General features: G+C 37.9%; 1 protein-coding gene across 2 annotated transcripts in view; it reads left to right on the forward strand.

The window, feature by feature from the left end:
• Positions 1 to 264: 264 nt before the first annotated feature.
• Positions 265 to 20,834, forward strand: part of spata17 (spermatogenesis associated 17) — a 50,206-nt gene continuing 29,636 nt past the window's right edge. Inside the window, exons 1-8 of one of the 2 annotated variants that reach the window (XM_005915033.3) lie at positions 265 to 373; positions 964 to 1,053; positions 2,145 to 2,226; positions 3,621 to 3,671; positions 5,810 to 5,913; positions 13,175 to 13,298; positions 17,462 to 17,695; positions 20,379 to 20,384. In XM_005915033.3, the coding sequence (XP_005915095.1) occupies positions 306 to 373; positions 964 to 1,053; positions 2,145 to 2,226; positions 3,621 to 3,671; positions 5,810 to 5,913; positions 13,175 to 13,298; positions 17,462 to 17,695; positions 20,379 to 20,384 (759 nt within the window). In that variant the 5' untranslated portion in view covers positions 265 to 305. The remainder of the gene's footprint in view (positions 374 to 963; positions 1,054 to 2,144; positions 2,227 to 3,620; positions 3,672 to 5,809; positions 5,914 to 13,174; positions 13,299 to 17,461; positions 17,696 to 20,378; positions 20,385 to 20,834) is intronic. The other variant, XM_014340122.2, reaches the window with a different exon arrangement.

Raw genomic sequence — 20,834 nt, forward strand, 5'->3', positions numbered from 1 at the left:
TAAGTGGGAAGTGGTTTGCAGGACGAAAAAGAAAATTTTTTCGTGAAGTTTTTATTTCTATCATGGATTACTTTTGGAATTTATGGTTAAATTATAATGTAAACTTGTTTGCATACAGCGCATGATATTAACCCAATTCGGTTACTGGAATCTGTTTAAACGCTTTACAATAGTCGAAATGAAAGGAAATAGACACGTTAGGAGGAACTTTCCCTTTTCCTGTGAGTTTTGAACGCATCTGCAGCACCCTGGGAAACACCTGTGTTGTCAAGACAACATGTAAACTCTCGCTTGAGTACACCGACATGGCGGAGCTGTTGAAAATAAAACGCGAATTTGAAGAGTTCCAAAAGGAATACTACTATACAAACAGGTATGGATTAATGATTTACATAACTATATATGGATACGTTTAATTGCTTTATGAGTTCTTGTTAGCAGTTTAGCAGTCAGCATTTAGCTAACATCACCCAGAACTAAGGCTAGCGTCATGCGTCTACTGTGTATGCTAATAAGCTTTTGCGGTCCTGTTTTGGCGTTACAATGCAAGTTTTTGGTTCCCTAAGAATGACAGTAATGCTCAGAAGCACCCTACGAGTAAGCCACACAAATGGGGCAAAAGCAAAGTTTAGCTGTGTAACTTGCCAGTAAAAATGTGTTGTTGTTGTTTTTTGTTTGTTTGTTTACGTATGAAGGACTTATTATCGCTTCTCCAAAAGGGTTTAGCTAAAGTCAAAGAAAAGTGGCGTTTAGTCTCCAAATGTTGAAAGATTTTTCAGCCAGTTTTAATAATTGGTGTTATAATGAAGCTTAATATGCACTTTTCAGAAAATTCTTAAGTCAGCTATGATAACAATGTATTCTCTTTACTGTATATCGTGCATGCTGCCATGCGTAGTAAACTCCAATGGCTCGTTTTGAGCCAGGCGAAGAGTGATATATTTTTGTGTTTATGTATTTCAGAGAAGCTGATGAGAACAGAGAGAAGGAGAACCAGGCCGTCACCCAGATCCAGAGCTGGTTCAGAGGCTGCAAGGTGCGGGCTTACCTCAGGTATGGTATATCTCTGTGATCCGATTTGTATCTGTAATCCATAAAAAAAGACTTTTGGTGCTCATGCAAAAACAAAGCAGACATTCATTTTATTTATCAATGTAAGTGTAGTTCCTTTGGAGTTGTAAAACACTCAGACAGGCTGTAAGAGTTCATATCAAGGGAAACCCTGATATTAGCTCACTACCATAATTATCCCACTTCCAGAAGTTTGCAAATGGCCTGGAGGAATAAATGTCGCTTGCACTCTATGCTCTTTTCTCACACAGAGAAATAAATGTCTCTATCTCTGTGCTTGTTCCCATACTGTGACCCTAGCACCATTCTGCAGGGTCAGCAGACAAACTTCCAGACAGTAGGTTAATTCAGATTACTTTAGTTAATTGATCAATGCGTTAAGTGGATAATTAGCAACAGTTTTAGCTGCCTAAGTGCAACTCCGGGGTTGTGCTAGCCCCACTATAAGCATTGATTTTCTGGGCATATAAATGGCCTTTTGGAAATTGATGGCCTCATTGGAGGCAGAGAATCGCAGTGGACTTGCATTTAGAGTATGTTTGAAGATGAATACAAATGTGTACCGCTGACTATAGGAGGTGGAAGGCTCATCGGACATGATCGAAAAGCCTGGGAGAGCACGAATGGTCTATATGTGTGTGTGTGTGCATGTGTGTTTGTGACAGCTTGTATTTATAAGCATAATGTTTCCCTGACCTTTCATTTGAGCCTTTTCACAACCTTAAATTTGTATGCAGAAAATCACTTTCTTTTTATTGTTTTCCCTAAAAAAGAGTTTATGTTAGGAAGTTAAATTAATTGAATAATTAATAAATTAATTCTAGATAAAGGTATTTTTTAGCTTATTCATAACTATGGAAACTTTCCATTTCATGCTTTGTTAGGATTGAGCTTTCTGGGGGAGGGTTGCAGAATTGCTTAATTTCTCAGCTTAAACAACCTTGTTAATGACCAGTGAAATTTACCTTTTACTTCCCTTACGTGTTTCTGAATAACTTTTTCCAGGGTTTCCTTCAGTTTAACTACTAAAAAAACATCCACCCAATCCTCTCCTCAATTTGATTTTATTACAGCCATCTGCACAAGAAGGCAATCATTATACAGAAGATATGGCGGGGCTTCACAGCAAGGGCACGTGTCAGACAAATGGTGAAGGTAAGCCAGTGCCTGGAACGACTATAGATATATTGATTATGCTATGATAGCACGCATTAGAATTCAATTGCTATATTCCTAAAGTCCCTGCGTCTGACCTTAAGAAATATAATTCACCCATTACACATTAGGAAATTAGCACTTTGGAAAAATGATGCATTATGATAAGGAATTCCATCTATTTCACAATTCTTGGGATGCATATAGAAAAAAGAAAAGAGTTGTGTATCTATGTGTGTATGTGTATGCTTTAGTAAAACAAGGCCCCATTTTCAGCATATTGCCTCCAACTGCTTCTTAATTGAACAGATTGTTGATACCGGATCCAATACCCAGCGCTCTCACGTATAATTTTCCCCTGGATTGAGTTTTGTAAACGTATCACAACAAGCTATTTATCATGCCTGTAAATTGACTGTTTGCTAAAGCATAACTGCCAGCCACCGTTTGGGAGGCGTTCAAGAAATGGAAGGGTGGTGGTGGCGGGGGGTGTTGAAATAAACAATGAAGGATGTGTCACAACACACATATGGGCTAAAAAGAGGCTGTTTGGTCTCATTTGGAAACAGACAAGCGCTAATTTGAATCACTCAAAATTGCCACAGTGCACTGTTTTGAAATTAGCCCTGAGAGATTCTACTCTTCACCTCCTTTATCTCTCTCTGTCTTTTTCTCTCTTGCGGACCTTATCGTGTATAATGTGATGTGCACAAAGCCTCTTCTCAAAACATCAAGCTGAATTTACAACCTCCTTTCAAGTCTTTGTCTTCCATCTCCTTCCTCTTTTTCCTCTCTTCCTTGTCGTTATTAAAAAAGACGTGTTGAGATATGAATCCCTTTTATGGCCCACACTCCAGTTTGCTCCTGAAATGTGCTCCCAGTGGTTGCCTGGCACGTTTGGAGTGCGATGGCTCGTTGAGTATGTTGCTGAATATTCTCTGGCCTTTTGTTAGTCTGTTCTGTGGCAGTCCTGTCATTGATTATGAAATCCAGAGGAGAGCGTTTGGCCGTCATACATCTCCATTAGCGCGCTGCTTGACTACCATAGATTTTCTTGGCCCTTGTCTGTGTTAGTGTATTAAGAGAGTACTGTCCTCCCCTTGATAGAAAGTCCCACTAACCACTCTCTCTCTCTCCTTTTTTCTCTCTTTGTCTCTGTCTCTCTTCTGCTCTCTCTCCATCCCTCTGACTTTTTCTCGTTCCTCTTGTCTCTCTTGCTTTCCCACTCTCCTTTTCTGCCCCCTTCCCTCCTCCCTCCACTCTACAGTGGCCCTATCTATGCTGCCTGTGCAATGTATTATGTATAAAGAGCTCTTTATCTTTGACGCCTGCTGTGGACAGATCAGAGGGTTGGGAGACAAGATGTAACACCATCGTTTCCTTTGTGTTCACAGGCGGCATATTTTATCATGAAGATGAATTTCTACGAGGAGATGGCGGTCAGGGTAAATATCACCACACTGTCTTGTTTTAGCAAATGGAGTGTCGTGGTGGGGGGACACTCTGTTGCTCTCTGTATGTGGGAGCCCCTGTGAGTAGCAGCCCATAAGCATGATACCTCTAAATTTCTTTAATCCTTTGTTGGCCATTTTTCTCCCTTTTTAAGTGCAGCATCATGTTGGTAATCCAGTATAATTTATTATTATTAAAAACCCTATAAAAATGGACAGATTTCTATATCAGAATGACCTATCATATTTATGTGTCAAACCACAGCAAATATTTTATATATAACGTTAAAAACTTTTTTTTTCACTTTGCTTAAATGCTCATGGCCCTGAAATACTGTCTTTATCCCTGAACACCTACTACTGTTCAACTCATAAATCATAGCTCTGTGGCTGTGAGTGATGCTTTGGCACTTTTACACAAGGATATTGCCTAGAAATCTTATATTTTAACAATTCCATATAGGCCTTCTCTTTTGGTGAATAGTTTCATGCCTAAACCATTAAAGGGTTTTATAGACCAACAAAAGAATTCGCCAGTGTTTATTGAAGAGAGAGATTCACTGTCCAGCTGGAAAGAGATGTTTATAATATTTTCGTATTGGTGGAAAAGCCGGGGAACTGAGGGCTTTATGTTTTACACATAATAGGAACCCAAACAAATAAAGCTCACCCCCTGCTTTTACAATAAATTTCACATTATAGGAGAGACATAGATTCACGAATAATGTTTGACCCAGCTGTTTAGGTCACAGGGTGAAAGTTCAGAGGTGATGTCGACATGTAGTCCAAAAGAGAAGCTACTGAAATAAGAGACCTATGTTATCTATGAAAATAACCACAATTTCCTATAGGAGACAATAGGAATTTTAATGGAGAACTGTGTTAAAATGACTGGTGCTTAGAGGTTACCAATGCGAGAAAGTACTGGGTTTAAACCCCAGAAGGGCCAAGTGAGCCTTTTCTGCGCTGAGTGTATCCTCTGTGTCTGTCTGGGGTTTTTCCGGGTGCTCCACTTTTCTCCCACTGCCCTTGACCAAGGCTTTAGCCTCATATGTGAAATTGGTCCCTTGGTGTTGGACTGTGTACTGCCCACAGCACCTAAAGAGAAGTCATGGGGCAAATCCAAAGACAAAAATTCTCAAAACAGATTGATTACATGTGACTTTAGACTTTAGAAATAATAAATTAAAGGACAATAAGGGAAATACATGCAGTATCTGGCCTTTTTTATGATGCCACCTGTTGAAACTTTTCTACTATTTACACCAGACATACAGATATAGTACTTAATACCTGCAATATAAATCTTGATCCCACGTCTTCTGACACATACTCTGTACTTTCTCGACTTCAGTGTTTGTTCTGTTTCAATATGACCTGAACAGAGATACAAAAACAAATGAGAGAAAGACATTTGTACTTTTTTGCCAAATATATTGTATAAATGAAAAAAAAGAAACCCACAAAGCACACCCAACACATACAATCATCTGAGAATCCCCTTGTGACATTTTCTTTAAATCAATTTTAACTCTATTTCTTTTTCTCTCCCCTCCTGATGTCTTTATCTTGGTGTGGTAGCTAACAGAGGATAATGTATTAAGGCCGTAATAGAAACCAGTGTTTACATGCCGCACCTCGTATTTGTATTAGATTCAACAGCATCGATTTCACTAGTCAACAAAGGTCAGCAAGAACTCGGGAGGCGGCAATTACTTTATTTAAAATTATCTATTGACTGGCAGATCAATGCTAATTCTCATTTTGCTCTTTGTTGTTTTTCCCTATCCTTTACTTCTCCTCTTCTTTCTTCTTCCCTCTTCTCATACCGTGATTATTCTTTTACCTGCCATTGTTTTAATCTCCTAATTAGTCTGAAGGACATCCGCCCCTATGCTTTAAAATGGTCAACTGTTGTGTGTGGGTGTGTTCTGGCTAATCTGCAGCCTCCTCAATCAGTGTGGATGATGCCGTTAAATACATGGTTATGTGACAGTTTGACAGTCTGTCTCTCTCGTGCTGGATTGTCCCTCTGAAAGTAGGGATTGTATAGTTTATTAACAATGGTTTAAAAAGTGTCCTACTTAAATGTTACATTTAAACTTCATAAAAACTTCTGTAATCCCACACAGATCCAGCGGACATGGAGAGGATTCTTTGTGAGGAAGTATATCCATAACTTCTATGCACGAAAAAAGTATATGGAAGGACTTGTCATGAAAAATGAACTAGTCAGGTGAGAAAAAATAGTTTCATTTATGAGACCTTAAGAGACCTGAATTAATTTTTATCTTTTTATTTGGTTTTATTTTCCTGAAACTCACTTGAAGTTGTGTTGCTTTTGTCTTTCTCACATGGCCAGTACATGTGTCAGCATTCTTCTAGATAGATTATAACCGATATAATACAATATCTTCAATTAAAGGAAGCAAATATGGGGTACCTTTTTTGCACAAAGGAATGCAAACTGGAAAGGATAAAAAACTTAGCCTTAATATGTTCTGTTAGAACATGGTGTATCTTTGCCCACTGACTATGGCCTATTATATAGCCTATCAATCAAAATGAATTGATTTGATTAATGTAAAGACAGTTGTCTGAAAGGTGTATTGTGTATGCTTAACCAAAACACATGACTGGAGTAACGCGAAAGGAAAAGTGAGGATATGAAAGAGACTGAGAGACAAAGAGAAGAGAAAGACAGAAGAGAGAGAGAGAAGTCCTCTAAAGCGCTTGAGGCTAAGAGAGAAGTGAACGATGTGAAGAAATTAAAAATTAGCCTCTGATTTGAACCGCAGCTCGTGCATTAATAAAACATCCTGCGCTTCAGGGCTTACTGCTAGAGATACACCATCTTTTATTTTTGACAAAAAAAACCATCACGTTTAGCTAATAGTCACATTTTTAATGTTGCTAATATATTTTACAGGAAAATATCTTTAGGCTTCCTGCTAAAATTAAATGTAAATTTGTTAAAGTGCTCCTTGGATCACCGACTCTCCCCCCCTCACTTCCCCAGCAGCGTTTTACCTTTCCTCCACGCTCTTTGCCCCTTTTAGAAATAGGAGTGACTAGGCTGTTAAAGTCCATCATGGAAGAGTTGCTGCTATAATATAACACAAAAATGAGCACACACAAAGACATGTCAACTACGTTAAGTATTCTGACCAGTCACTGGGATTATTTTGCTTGTAATGTCTTAATGAAATTTAAGACATTACAAAAGTACAAAAAATAATTCATAGTAAAAAGTATTCATAATCAGGCCAAATTTTAACCACACTGTAATAAAGCTACAATAAGGAAACAATTAGACCATTGATCTGAACTGAACATCACTTCATAGGACTAGATTAGATTAATTCAGAAGTATGCAAGCTATAGCTTTTAGTTTGCAAGGACCTTGCCTAAACAGTATATGCATATACTGTGGCTCCTGTCTCTTTGCACCTTTTGCACAACTTACAACAGTTAACAAAAATCATAGGAATTGAAATTTAGAAACAAGGAGCTGTAAGGATAAAGTGACCAGCTATGTGATGCTATTTCATTTTAGGATTCTGGTCTTATGCTTTTGTTATCAGCTGTGGTACATTCACACTCTTACTCATACACACATTTATGCAAAAACACACATACACACATGCACATGCAGCCCCTCCTCCACAGTGGTTTGGGGTACGAGGTCACTTTCACTTCACTTAATCACATGTTTATTTAGTGCTGCTGGGGTCACGATCAATTAACGCCGTGCCGGCATTTATTTAAAATATCCTTTCTCTGTTAGCTGCTAAGCCCTCGGATTGCACACTGCCTGATCACTAACCCTGCAAAGGTCTGCTTTTTAATCCATCACCATGCTCCCTGCCTCCGCAAGTCTGTCCATCCGTCTGTCCAACCACTGCATAAATTAATAAATTCAAAGTCAGATGAATGATCTCCATTTATTGAAGGCTGATCAGCTGTGCATGGTAATGATGTAGGAGTATTGCATATTTTCCCTTCACTGTCTTTGTCCTTTTTCATTCTGATTCTCCATACCAATCTCTTTCTCATGACAGAGCTCCCCAGTTCAAAACCATCTGTATCATTTCATTAGGTACAACTAATCCACGCCACTTACACCATCCTCTTTTATCCACCGCCCTCTCTCCGCCTCCCTTTCTTAATCTCTGCCTCTCGCCTCTCTCTTTCTCAATCTATTTTGTTCGATATCTTTCTCTCTTGCTCTCCTTGCCACAGGTTCACTATGCTTTAGTGTCCATCCTCATTCATCCTTCCTCTCCTTCTGCATAGCCTAATGAAGTCAGGACCCCAGTGCAGTCCCCACTCTGCCACAGTTTTCCTTGATACCCCAACAATTTATCACTTTGTCAGGGAGACACTTAAAGTTCCTGGGCTTTAATAAGGGCATGCTGTGGGACGATGGGGGCAATTAGGAAAGCGGAGCAAGTCCGCTTTGCATATTTACTAAATGTGCTGGTGTCATCGTTGCTGCCACTAGCACGGCCTGTTGACTGCATGAATTATTCCTCTATCTGCAATAAACAGCGGGGTAATTATTACTGCCATAATCAGATAAATAATTCTCCCTGTGATGTTGCAACAACATAGTGAAATCTTTTAACTTATCCAAAAGAGTGCTAAAAAAGGAGGCTCAGAGAGAATTTATGGACTGTCACTAGGCTGAAAAGCACAAGTGTTTTCTTCTCTTCTTTTCTTTTGTGCTGTGCTGTGTCTCTTCGTCTGTCTACTTTTTTCCTGTCTCCCTTCATTCCAGCCTTCTTCATTCCTCCATCTCTTGTGTCCCTCTCAAGGACATTCATGAAAGGAGAGCTGCTATGTCGGAGAGAGTGTGGGTCTGCCCTGCGATCACTCTCCCCTTCTATGCGTCAGTCTTTCTTTTACTGCTCTTCCCTTCTGATCCAGTTTGGATGCAGACAAGTTCTCTCTTCAGTCTGATTGGATTTATATATTCGCTATGTGTGTGTCTGTTGAAGTTTAATGTGGATGCACTGCTACTTGTCTCTTAAGAAAATTACTTTGAGAGTGAACAGTGGACAAAAGTCTGTAATATATTTGAAATTATTTGTTTTTTTCCTCTCAGTTTATTGAATGTGGATTAGCAATATTATCAAAGCTGGGGTTAATTGTTTGCTTAAACACCTTTGGGTGGCATTAGTTTTACTACTTTAGTGAATTAGTTAATCAATCGGTCAGTCACTTAAATGGAAAGGCTATGTTATGAGGGTGTTCAAGGCTCAATACATTGAGCTGGCCACTGTCTAAATTGACTGGCTGACTACCCTCTCATTGCCAGCTATTGAATCATTCAATTGGAGCAATTAAAACAGCCAATCAGGTCAAGCCTCCATTAAATATTTAGAACCTGGCCAATTAGCTGCTCCGGTGCTGGCCTGGATGACCGAAGGTGTGGCCTGCTGTCCCACAATGCCTCACTCTCTGATGTTCCATTACTCCTTGATCCCCTGTTTTGAACCAGAGATTAAATTATTGAGGAAGAAGTGAGAAATGTGGCTGTATTATATTAGACATTTAAATAAGTTAGAAATCCAGGGTGAAAATGTCAGTAAGGGTTTCAGTCATTTAAAAGTACTTCAGGTATGTTTGATTAACTTGTCCAGCGGTTCAGCAGCCATTAAACATAATCTCTAGCCACAGTGCTTCAGGAATACAACATGACAGGCTTAGCGCATTATATGTGCCTAATGTTAATAATTGTTATTCAGTTTTTATTTTATGTCATATATCTATTTTATTATCACATAATCTAAATGGCAGAATATCATGATTCATGAATCATAAATATATGTATTAATATATTTATATAATTGGTGTTTCAACACCAATTAAGGAATGAAAGTTGTGACATTATTTATTATTTAATTGCACATCATCGCATTTCAAAATTGTTCATGCATGATTATGTTTAGCCCTTTGTTGCACCTCCAGCAGTGGTACAGTATAGTTTAATGTTACTGGGATTAATGCAGTGATTTTTATCCGGCTCACTGCTAATTGTGTGGCACGAAGAAGAGCATAGATGCAGCTTTGCACAAACAGCTGGAGAGAGACAGAGAGAGGCACCAGGGAGTTTATTTAATTTCTTCAACATGAAAAGATGGTTTTATAGGGGACAAATCAAGGTTCACATAGAGCAATTAATGATTTATCCTGTTGTAATTAGGTATCAGCTGTAAAGGTAAAATAATTTAACACTTGCCTGCTTTTTTATCTCCTTATTATAGGTAAAAGTGTTCTTTTTGACTTTTACCTTTTTTTGTGTGTGTAAAATATTTAATATGCATAATACATTACATCACATACTGTTAACATGAACTGTTAACTGATAATAATCAATACATTAGCTCAATTTTTGTTTCTGTTGTTATAAAAATAAATGCACAAAAAATTCCCCATAGTTGGGCCTGGCTTGGGATCATTTTAAGGCCTGAAAATGCCCTGTAATCCTCTGAGGAACTAAGGAGATCGATTGCTGTGACTTTAAAAGTGAAATGTTTTCTCTTTATTGCCTTTTTAAAATTTCATAATGTGACTTTTCTTTAAGAAACTAAAGCAAGAACTTCTCTAAAAAAAAGACAGTGTAAATGGGAACATATTTGACTTCAAAATCTATGTATGTAATTTCAGCATTCTTATGCCTTTTCAGATATACAAGTTACTCATTTTGCACACAAATGCACTCCTGTACCATCAGTATTGCTGGCCTTTGACTGTATGTTGAAAACAAGCATACAGTCAAAAGCAAGCGTGTCTCTCTGATTTAGCCTGGAGGATGTGCATTTCTTTTTTTAAATAGCTCCAAATTACATTTTTTTACTTGAATTTTTGGATGCTTGAAAGAATAATGTTCAGTGACCACAATTTATGGAAGAGTTACTGAGCTCTGTACCGTGTCAGCAAAATTGTCACTATTTTAAAGCAGTGTTGCCTTAGATCCAGAAAACTGAACTGGCCTTGTCCTTCGGACACAGAGGTTACTCTATATATTGCCCAACTGTACTTCTGAAAGTTTTGGGACCTATGTTTTGTTTTTGTTTTTTTTGTTTTTTGTTTTTTTTAGTTTTTTGCTTTGTTTTGGGGTTTTTTTTTTTGGGGGGGGGGGGGTAAGGGAGCAGCTGAAAGTGCCTTTGAGTGGCTCTTTAATGTTTTCTTAAAAATTTAATGTGATAGCTGAGAAAAACTTGGTTTTGTGGTGACCCTTCTCTCATACTTCCTTTACTATGCTGGTTCGGATTGTTCAGATTTTTCCTATAATCTGTCACCTATAACTTTATTTATTTTTAATGTATTATAGTAAATCTATACATATGTGTATAATTTTAGTTAAAACTAGCAATAATTTTTTTTTCTTTACAAGAAATTAGTTTAGGCTGATAAACCAGACGTAGCACATGTTCCAGAGCTGTTCCAGAGTTAAACATAGTGTTTCTTTCTTTCTTTTCAATTTTACTCAGTCAGTCGCACACACATTTATAAACACAGACACACACGCGCGCACACACAGGCGCGAGGGCATGTGCTGCTTGCTGAACAGGGCTAACGAGGGTTGTATGTTGTGGCGGCTGGTTGGGTCGACACAGATCGAGGTGCCTTCAGCCGTTACAAATCTGTTTGGCTTTTGTCCACTACAGAGCAATTAATAACACTGGGGCTGGGGGTAGGGAAGCAAAGGTCACTCATTGAGCACCCCCACCCCCCCAACACACACATATATAGATACATATACACATACAAGCAAAGTGTACATACATTTAGTATAAAAACAGATACACATTTGCATATTTATGATAAATGCACAAACTGCTACATTCTCAGTTAAACTGTTTCAGCCCAGAGACATATGTATGAAAATATGAACATATGAACAAAGGTCCTGATCCCCTGAAACATTACTACAAGCTTTTTAAGGTGCTATTAAGAATTGAGCAAACAGAAATGACTACATATATACAGACATGCACATATCGTGGACAACACCGTCCCTAAACCAGGACTTTAAATGTTACATTAATAAGTAATATCCCTGTTAGCTAGGTGGACAAATAGAGGCCAAGCAACCTCAATATTTACTCCCCACACACCTACACTATATTGAATTACTGTATTTAATATTACACAAATGCACATATTTAGATTCACTCTTCTTCTTTACACACCCGCAAGCATTTTTCATTTATTTTGTAATTGAGTCTGGTGCTGAAGAATGAATGAGAATGCACAGGCAATGGGAATTTGTTGTGATTTGTTTTTAAATGTCAGTAGCCACAGAATGTGTTAACCTCAGATTACTGACACACTTTGAATACCCTGATTCTTCTATGGAGGATTGTAATTGAAAACAGAAGTTGGGTAGAGGGGAAAAAAAACAGCGGAGAAGAAGTAAGGAAAAAAGGAGGGAAACAGACACGGGATTCTTGATGAGCTATGGTTAAACTCTTATTGGTATTGTGCTCTTGGAATTAAATTGGTTTTACTCCTGCTTTGTGTGTGTGTGTTTATATTATGACGACATGTGTGTATTTAGTAATTGTTTCCAATTCCCCTTTTAAGTTATCACCACTTTGTAACAACATTGCTGTGTGGTTGTGGAATTAAATTGCTGTGTGTATGGGGTTTTAATGCATCCCATTTAGCCAGCTTCGCTTAACAGATGTCATAGACAGACCTGTCCTGGCTGCCATGATGAAATATATCAATCATCCTCCCACTTATAGCCTCTTACGCTGTTATTTTGCCTTTTTTTCTTCTATGCAGTGTCATTCTGTTGTTTTTGCCCCAGAGCTCCTCTGTCTTTCCATGTATGCCTCAGTGTGATTAGGTAGTTTTTTTCCTTCATCTGAAGGACACTTTAGGGAATTGTCAGCTTTACGACCAACAACTGTTTCCCAAATACATAATAACACATGCACAGATGTACTTGTCTGAAGTTTACACCGTTAACAAGTTATTGATTTATTTGGTGTTAAGATATAGTACTTCGTAAGGTGAATCCTCAGAAAATGTGTAATATAACACATTAATGTAGTATTAAAAAAAACATTAGGCTTACTTGTTAAACCAAGTGGTATAGAGTTAAATGTAATCAAAATACAGAGTAATGTGCATTTAGTCATTGTCATTCACAAAACATACTGTACATGAGTATATAAATATGATGAGTTATTTCTACTATATGAATTATAATGATTGACAACTTAGGAATTGGAGAAATTATGTCTTAACTGTTATATTTTAAAAAAAAAAAAATTATGCTATTGTTCACGTGTTATTGTAAGGTGACCTTGAGGGTCTGAAAGGCGCCTATAAATAAAATGTATTATTATTATTATTATTATTATTATTGTGTAAAATGATTTTAATTTATTATACATGTCTAACTAATGCATACCTATTGTAAAGCCTCATGAATCCGAAGTGCAAGAATCTTTGTGTGTCGTTTATGTTCCCTGCAGGAGGGAGCTTGATCAGCTGGAAGATCTCCAGAAAAGGGAGAGAGACTGTCTGGATATGGTGAAAGAGCACACTGCCAAAGTCTATCAAGCTCATCGGTTACATCATCTCCTTAGTACAAAGCAGGTGGGCTTATGGAAACACAAACACATTCACTTTTGCACACATTTTACAACAATGTTATAATGATTAGACTAATATTTAACCAGAGGGAAATGTACATATTAATTTTATGTTAACCAGAGCTACATGAAAATAGCGCAGTTTAATAAAAATACTGTAATGAATAAAAAATTGTTGAACTAGTGACAGTAACACGTATTGACTTTGTAATTCCAAAGTGACCTTAACTGCGGTTATGTATGGATGCAAAGTCACTTCAGATGACACGAGAAACGCATCCCTGTGGATTGACTTCACATTTGTGTAGCACTCACCCATACAGCTATGCACAATTATGTGCATGCTCAGATACATATGCAGGCACACACATGGGCATTGAGCTCAATATTACAGAGAGGTGGATTCCTACAGAAACTGGCTACACAGAGAAATACCACAGACCTTTTCCTTTCTATTAGTCAACAGAAGTGGGCCGTGTGGAGTTCAGTTGCGCATGTGCAAACATAAGTGTGAGTCCTCACGGTTGTTCTGATGTGCTCAGTCTGATGCTTCCCATGGCAAAAGTGTGCACATTTGTAAATGGTAAATGGACTGGTACTTATATAGTGCTTTTATACTCTATTTGAGCGCTCAGAGCACTTTTTTTTTTACCGTATGCATCATTCAACTATTCACACACACACATCATGCTTTTCTCTATGCCTAAGCATTTTTAGCTTGGCAGCCACACACTCTTAGTCCAGTGGATGAATTGGAAATAACTCGTTGTTTAGTATCATGCCCGAGGATACAGCAACAGACTAGAGAATCTGGGGATCAAACCACCATCTTTCCAGTTAGCGGGCGAGCCATTCTTCCTCCTGAGCCACAGCTATCCTTGTGTTCATATGTGTGTGGCATCTACGCATCTTTGTGACTCCTCGCTGTGATAATAATGAAGACAAAGCACAGTGGTCACTGTTGATTCAGCACTAGCATTCTGCTTGCTCTCTCTCTCTCTCTCTCTCTCTCCCTATTTCTCTCGTGTCTTTACAACTAGCATCATCATTGCCTGTCTTGCTGTCTACTGTCCTCAGACATCCCATGTTCACTGAAGACGCATACATACACAAAATTTTCACACAATTGCATGAAGTTGATGTAAGCTGGAATGAGGTTAAGTTCGCAGTTTTTACACATGAGGCTTGATTCTTAAAATACTTTAACTCGTGGGTATCCACATAATTTGTGTTACGTTTCTGTAACTCTGTTATCGTTATTTTTAAGTACACGCTAGAAAGAATGAAAGTTTATGTGCTCTTCTCCGCCCTCTCTCCATCTTTCTCTATATACTTCCCTCTCTTTCCCTGCATATGGCAGGGGACTCTTTCCCTTCGTAGCTCTGACCTTGTCAGCAGTGAATAGATGGCTCTCCCACACAGTTCATCCTTTCTCACTTCTCAGACCCCAGCCCACACACACACACACACACACACACACCAAAATACACAGACTCACATCCAGCTTACCAAAAGGCCCCAAGTCCCTCTGACAGAGACAGAGATGCTGTGTTCCTGGGGTCAACATCATTGCTCTTCCCGTAGCTAGGTTGGTACTTGGTACTTTTGGGCTTATGTGTTGTGTTTGTGTATTCGTGTGTGTCTTTAGTGGTGGTGAGATTTACTTTTGTTTATGCGTTGTGTGTATCTGTGTATTTTGCTGGCTTTCTGTCACTTCCTATTTGACTTGTGTACTGTCATCCCTAAAGCAGAACATTTCTCCTGTAGTTTGAAGCAATTTCCAAGATACTGATTGGTGTTGATCATATAAACTATTCTTATGACTACTCAGTCCACACTTTTAATTAGTTTACTACTCTATTGGGGTGAGGCATAACATTTACTAATTTAGTTTTTTATCTATAAGTAAGAACCATTTAATATAACTTATTATTGGTTGTAGAAATATATTTGACAACTGCTTCAAGATATTTTTGTTCTCAAGAGGGACCCTATGCATGATTGATTACTGATTTTGATTATTAGTGAAAAGTTGCCCCACTGTCACTTTGAAATGGTAGTCACTGCTTAGCAGCTAGCCTGGGACCTGTTTATCGGTCACCACTGTTTTTGACTGCAACTGGCAGTCTAACAGTGGTACTTCCTTTGCTTTGAATGTCCCCTGCAATCTAGAGGAGGTCTCTAATGAGAAGAATAAGCAAGTACTGCTCTTAACAACTAAAATCCATGATGGTGTAGTTGTCCTCATCCCAAGTCCTAGCTTGGGATGAGATTCACTAGAGGTGCATGTAATTATATTGCTTCATTATTTTTTTCTCATAGTGTACTTGACAAGTAAAATATTTGCAGAACACAACCTTTTAAATGTTACATTAAAGTGTAAGATTAATCTAAGAAAGCACACGTGTATGCATATATACATGATTACATATATGCGCATGCACATATTCTGCCGTTACATATAGGATCTAAACCTATGGGAAACTATGACGTTGTATAATAACTACTTTCAACTACTCCCTTAGTCACAAGGAGTTTTGATTTGGTAGATTTTCACATTGGATGTCCTTCCTGACACAATCCCCCAAGTTATTTGTATCAACACCACTATTTTTTAAATAGGTACGTATTGTGCTATTATCAAGCTGTACCTACAACCCAGGGTCAAAAAAAATAGCAGTGAATAAAGTGGAATTTCTTTATTTTTTTCTTATAACGCAATGGATGATATTTAGACCAAAAGTGCTTATGATCTAATAGTGACACATTTGCTATTTTACTAATTTGTTAATATGTTATTTTAGAAAGAGCGAGGTTTGGGTGGATGTAGTTAAAGCTGTATGTGTTTCTCTCTCTCCCTTTCCTTCTTGTTGCAGTCTTTTAGAGTGGAAAGCAGTGTTATTAGCATATAGAACAGGGACAGAGTGTTCAAACTCAAAGCTTTGGTCTGGTAATTAAGACACAGGCAAAAGAATAACTGTGGTTTGAATAATTATCATCAAGGCTGTCTGTGGCAAATCTGTACCCCAGTTCAGAATTAGAGAGGCACAGTTTTAAGTATGTGTACTTGTGTGTGTGTTTAGGATTTTCATCTATCCATTCTTCTATTCTGTATTCATTTAAGATAACACCTTTTTAAAGTGGGGATATTTGGGGGAGGTTAATATGGATTACATGACCATTGATAGGGAAGAAGGCTGATGGAAAATTTTTACACAATTGATGTTTAGTAGCTAACAATTGTTAGTTTAGTCCCTGTCCCAGTAGGTGCCCATTCTGAGATTTGATGTTCCTCTTCATAAACTGAATTCTTTTTTTCTCCAAAATCTAAATTAAGTTATATATATTGATTAAGTACTGAAGCATCCATGTGGACAGCCAGGTGCTTCAAAATCAGTGCCCCAAAATCATTTTCGCTTTATGTCTATGTCACTCCATAGAGCCTGTTTTTTTATTTCATATTTTTAGGTCTAGTACATTCTTATTAAATGCTGCTGCATGTCTTTTAACAGGTGCTAGAATGTATGAACATATCACTCCAGTTTTAGGAAATTTACACTGGCTCCCTGTTGATTATCATATTCATTTTGAGATTCTTTTGCTTACTAGTTTTAAATGGTATGGCGCCCAATTATTTAAGCAAACTCTTCAACATGTGTAACCCCAAAAGAGCACTGAGATCGTCCAGCCAGATGCTCTTAGTACAACCGAGGTCTCGATTGAAGCATAGAGGAGATCGGGCCTACGCAGTCGCAGCACCTAGACTCTGGAATAACTTAGCCACTTCAGAGTCTATTCAGTCTTTCAAATCACATCTTAAATGCACTGTCTATGTTGGCTTTTAGTTCAGTTTGAGTACCATCAGGCTTGTTTTATGTTTGTTATGGGTTTTTTTTGTTTTCATGTTATACATTGTCATTGCCTCATCTCATTTATCTGTATTTGTTTTTCTATTGTTTTCTCATGGTCTTAACTAATTGTGAAGCACTTTGGTCAACTAAATTGCTTTTAAATGTGCTATAGAAATAAATTTGATTTGATTTTGATTCATTAATTTAAAAAAAATGTAATTACTAGTAAGAAATACATTTTAATCTAATGACTTTAAAATCCTAATTTAATGTTTTCACGCTTTTACCCTCTCTCTCTTTTTTTCTGTTTCCTCAGTGCCCAGGGGTCTTCAACTCTCCATTCAGGCCAGCTCCTCATGAGATGGAGCTGCTGCTGAGGCAGCAGGTCAAGTACCAGGCCCCCACCAGGCTGGCCTCCAGGGGCAAGGCTTGTCTCTTGGGCATCCCAAGCTCAACAAGCTCTAGTTTCCCTGTGACTCTTGGATCCCCATTGATCAAAACCTCTAGAACTTACAGCTCCAGGCCCATACTGCCTCCCATTGCCAACAAGGTGACGGTGGTCAAAACGTTGCCTATAAAAGACATAAACAAGTAGAAAACAGATAAATACAGTAGTATAAAAGCAGATATACAAGAGATGAGATGTGATGGTGTGAAAAACTGGATTTAAGCATGTTCAAGAGGTGAAACAGACTGTTAGTTTAACAAAGTATCATACTAATTATTAAAGCCTCCAACATCACCTTCCTTCCTCATGGGGGATGGTTCTTGATGAAAGCAGAGATCCTTTAAAACTCCTTTTAAAGAAGAATGACATCATTAAAGCATGGCAGACAGCTCTCCTGGGGGCTACTGCATAGAGTCGTTTAGTGCCTTTATTTCAATGAGTACTCTGTGGGACTATGTAGTTATGTGTTACTATATTTGTGCACCACAGTGTGTGCGTGTGTGTGTGTGTGTGTGTGTGTGTGTGTGTGTGTGTGTGTGTGTATTTTAAAATTGCATGCACAGCTCTGACTAGTGGACCACAACAACATGATATGTGCTGTGTCAGGTAACGATTTAACTGTACAATTATCCACAATTTTGTTGTCCAGGTACAATGACAATAAAGGGCTCTTCTGTTCTAAATGTAAACTAATACACATTCACATACACATTCCACTTGAATTTGAAGTTTAGATGTATGTATTTGTTTCTGTATATTACAGATATATATGGATAATTTTGTTAAATTCCATGGAAACATGCATTATATTTCCATTAAGCAAACAAGCGACATATATACATTCAACAGAAATTAAAATTTAATTTGATAAATAATAAATTTAATAAATTAGTATTTTTCTGATCTTATATGTTGTGAACACATTTTCTTCTTTTTTTTACAGAAATTGTTTTAACAATATATTGCTTTGTCCAAAATAAACAAGAATAAGTGTTCATTTTAAAGAGTAAATTTTCATCAAAGACCTTTGGACATATCATAGAGAAAAAAAGAACAGATTTGCCACTGTTTCATATTGAACTATCACATAATTATGACAGTTACCAGTCAAAATGTGTACTATATTAATCCAGTGGCTGATAAAAAATAGACGAACCCTGAGTTGCCACTATTTGAATATTTACTTTGGTTGTTCTCAACTGAGAATTTGTCTTGGTTCAGTAAAGGATAATCCAGTGGTGTGTTTGTGACTGTATGTGTCATGTGTCTGTGTTTGCATTTGTGTGTATGATGATGATTTGAGTGCTATTGAAGAGCAATATTTTCCACTCTGTGGCTCTTTATGGCAAATTGCTTTCCCTAGTATTAGTTTCTAGTAATGTAAAACATAAGTGAGCAGAAATGAGGCGTATATTTGTCTCCTTTTATTAGCTGCAGTTCATACACTTACATACACATGCAGGCATGTCTCCAGCTGGCCGAAATGGGAATAGGTTTATTAATGGTGTCCTAGGAAAGTCTCTATGGTTGATATGAAGAATAATTGTCTATATTTATACATGTGTGCCTCATAGTGTGTCTTTTTTGTGTGTGTTCAGCTCGTTTCATTAGTGCAGGAAGTCCCCTTTTCTTTTGCACTCACCCCTACATCCCACACCCCCTCCATCTCTGGTGTGATAACTATCTAGTGGTGATGGATAAGGTTGAGGTGCTGGCTGTGGAAGTGGTCAGGCCAGGCCACTGATCCCGTGGTGATAGGAGCAAGGACAGGGTCTCTGTCTCTCTCCTCCTCATTCTCCCTCCTTTTTTTAACACCAAACAACAACTGAAGGTCACCTTAAACATAGCGAAAACATTTAAGTTAATCTGCATTTCCAGAAGTTTAGCCGTTATTCGCACAAGTTCTTAAGTAATGTAGTCTTAGAGCATCCACTTTGAGATTTGACTTCGCTGGACACACGGACAACTCACACACACACACACACACACACACACACACACACACACACACACACACACACACACACACACACACACACACACACATATATATTCCAACAAGCTTGTTCACCTTTGTTCTTGCACTTAGCCTGAATTCTCTTAGGCAGCTTTCTTGTAATTTCTGTAAGCAGTCTATTTCTCCAGCCTTCTTGGACATAAATCCAGAGCTCTACCTTAGATGTTAGCTGGATGTACTTCTTCAGTAATGTTGAGGTCCGGGCTCTCGGGAAGCCAATCCATGACTGATAGTCTTCCATGGTGTGTTGTGGGTTTTTTGTGTTTTCTTTTTTAATCCAGATGTAGTTTTTTGTGCATTGGCAGTGTTTTTGGATCCATTGCCATGATGATCTCTTCTTCTTGTTTGACACCTCAAATATTTTAAGGACAAACTGCACACCATACTGAGATGTGCCAAGTTTTCAGCTTATTAGCTCCATGGGAATCACTGTGTTATCTTCCGCATGTTCTCTAAATTTAACTAATGAATTGATAATAAGTGACAAAGTGCCTAAAGATACCAATTAAAATAGGTTCTTCGAAAAGTTGTCTGGTTTATCCCTTGAGTTACGCCTTTTTTATGATTGAGTGAATCATAGGTAAATGTAATGTGGCTTAACGAACAAACAAAAAGAGAGCCTGAAGAACTATTGTTCAAGACCATTTGTAAAAAATCATGAGAAAGTCTGTCTCCATGGAAGAAAAATAAAAAGAAATGAGGGGTGGCTCAAGACTTTTTAATTGTGTGTGTGTTTCTTCAGTTTACCTTAACAATTTAACAAGATTAACACAGATATTATGTAAGTTGACTTCTTAAATAAACTGAGTTTAAATAAACTCAGCTTATTTAAGAAGCCAGACAATTCATAATTTAGTCTTTTCCGTTGAAATTACTGCTATATTTACAGAAAACCATTCCACACCCCACACCCAACCACTTACCCACCAATCTCAGCCATGGTCTGAGTAACCCTCATCCCTCTGGCCACTTACGCAAAGACTCTATACTCCAAAGTCTTTTGCACAACATTCAAGCACTTTTCAACTTGTCATTGTTACTGTGTGCCTCTGTTTTTATATATATGTTCTTCTTGTTTGTTGGTTATTCCAGTCTTCTTACTATTTATATTTCCTGCACAATTGCTGCACTTTTAACAGGAAGAAAACTCTGGCAGAATCAGGCTCAGGGAGGGGCACCCATATGCTGGAACTGATTGGGGGTGAGGGGAAAAGAAGAGAACAG

The sequence above is a fragment of the Haplochromis burtoni genome, unplaced genomic scaffold (assembly GCF_018398535.1).
Source record: "Haplochromis burtoni strain Fernald_Lab_line unplaced genomic scaffold, NCSU_Asbu1 Contig_11, whole genome shotgun sequence".
Taxonomy (NCBI): Eukaryota; Metazoa; Chordata; class Actinopteri; order Cichliformes; family Cichlidae; genus Haplochromis; species Haplochromis burtoni.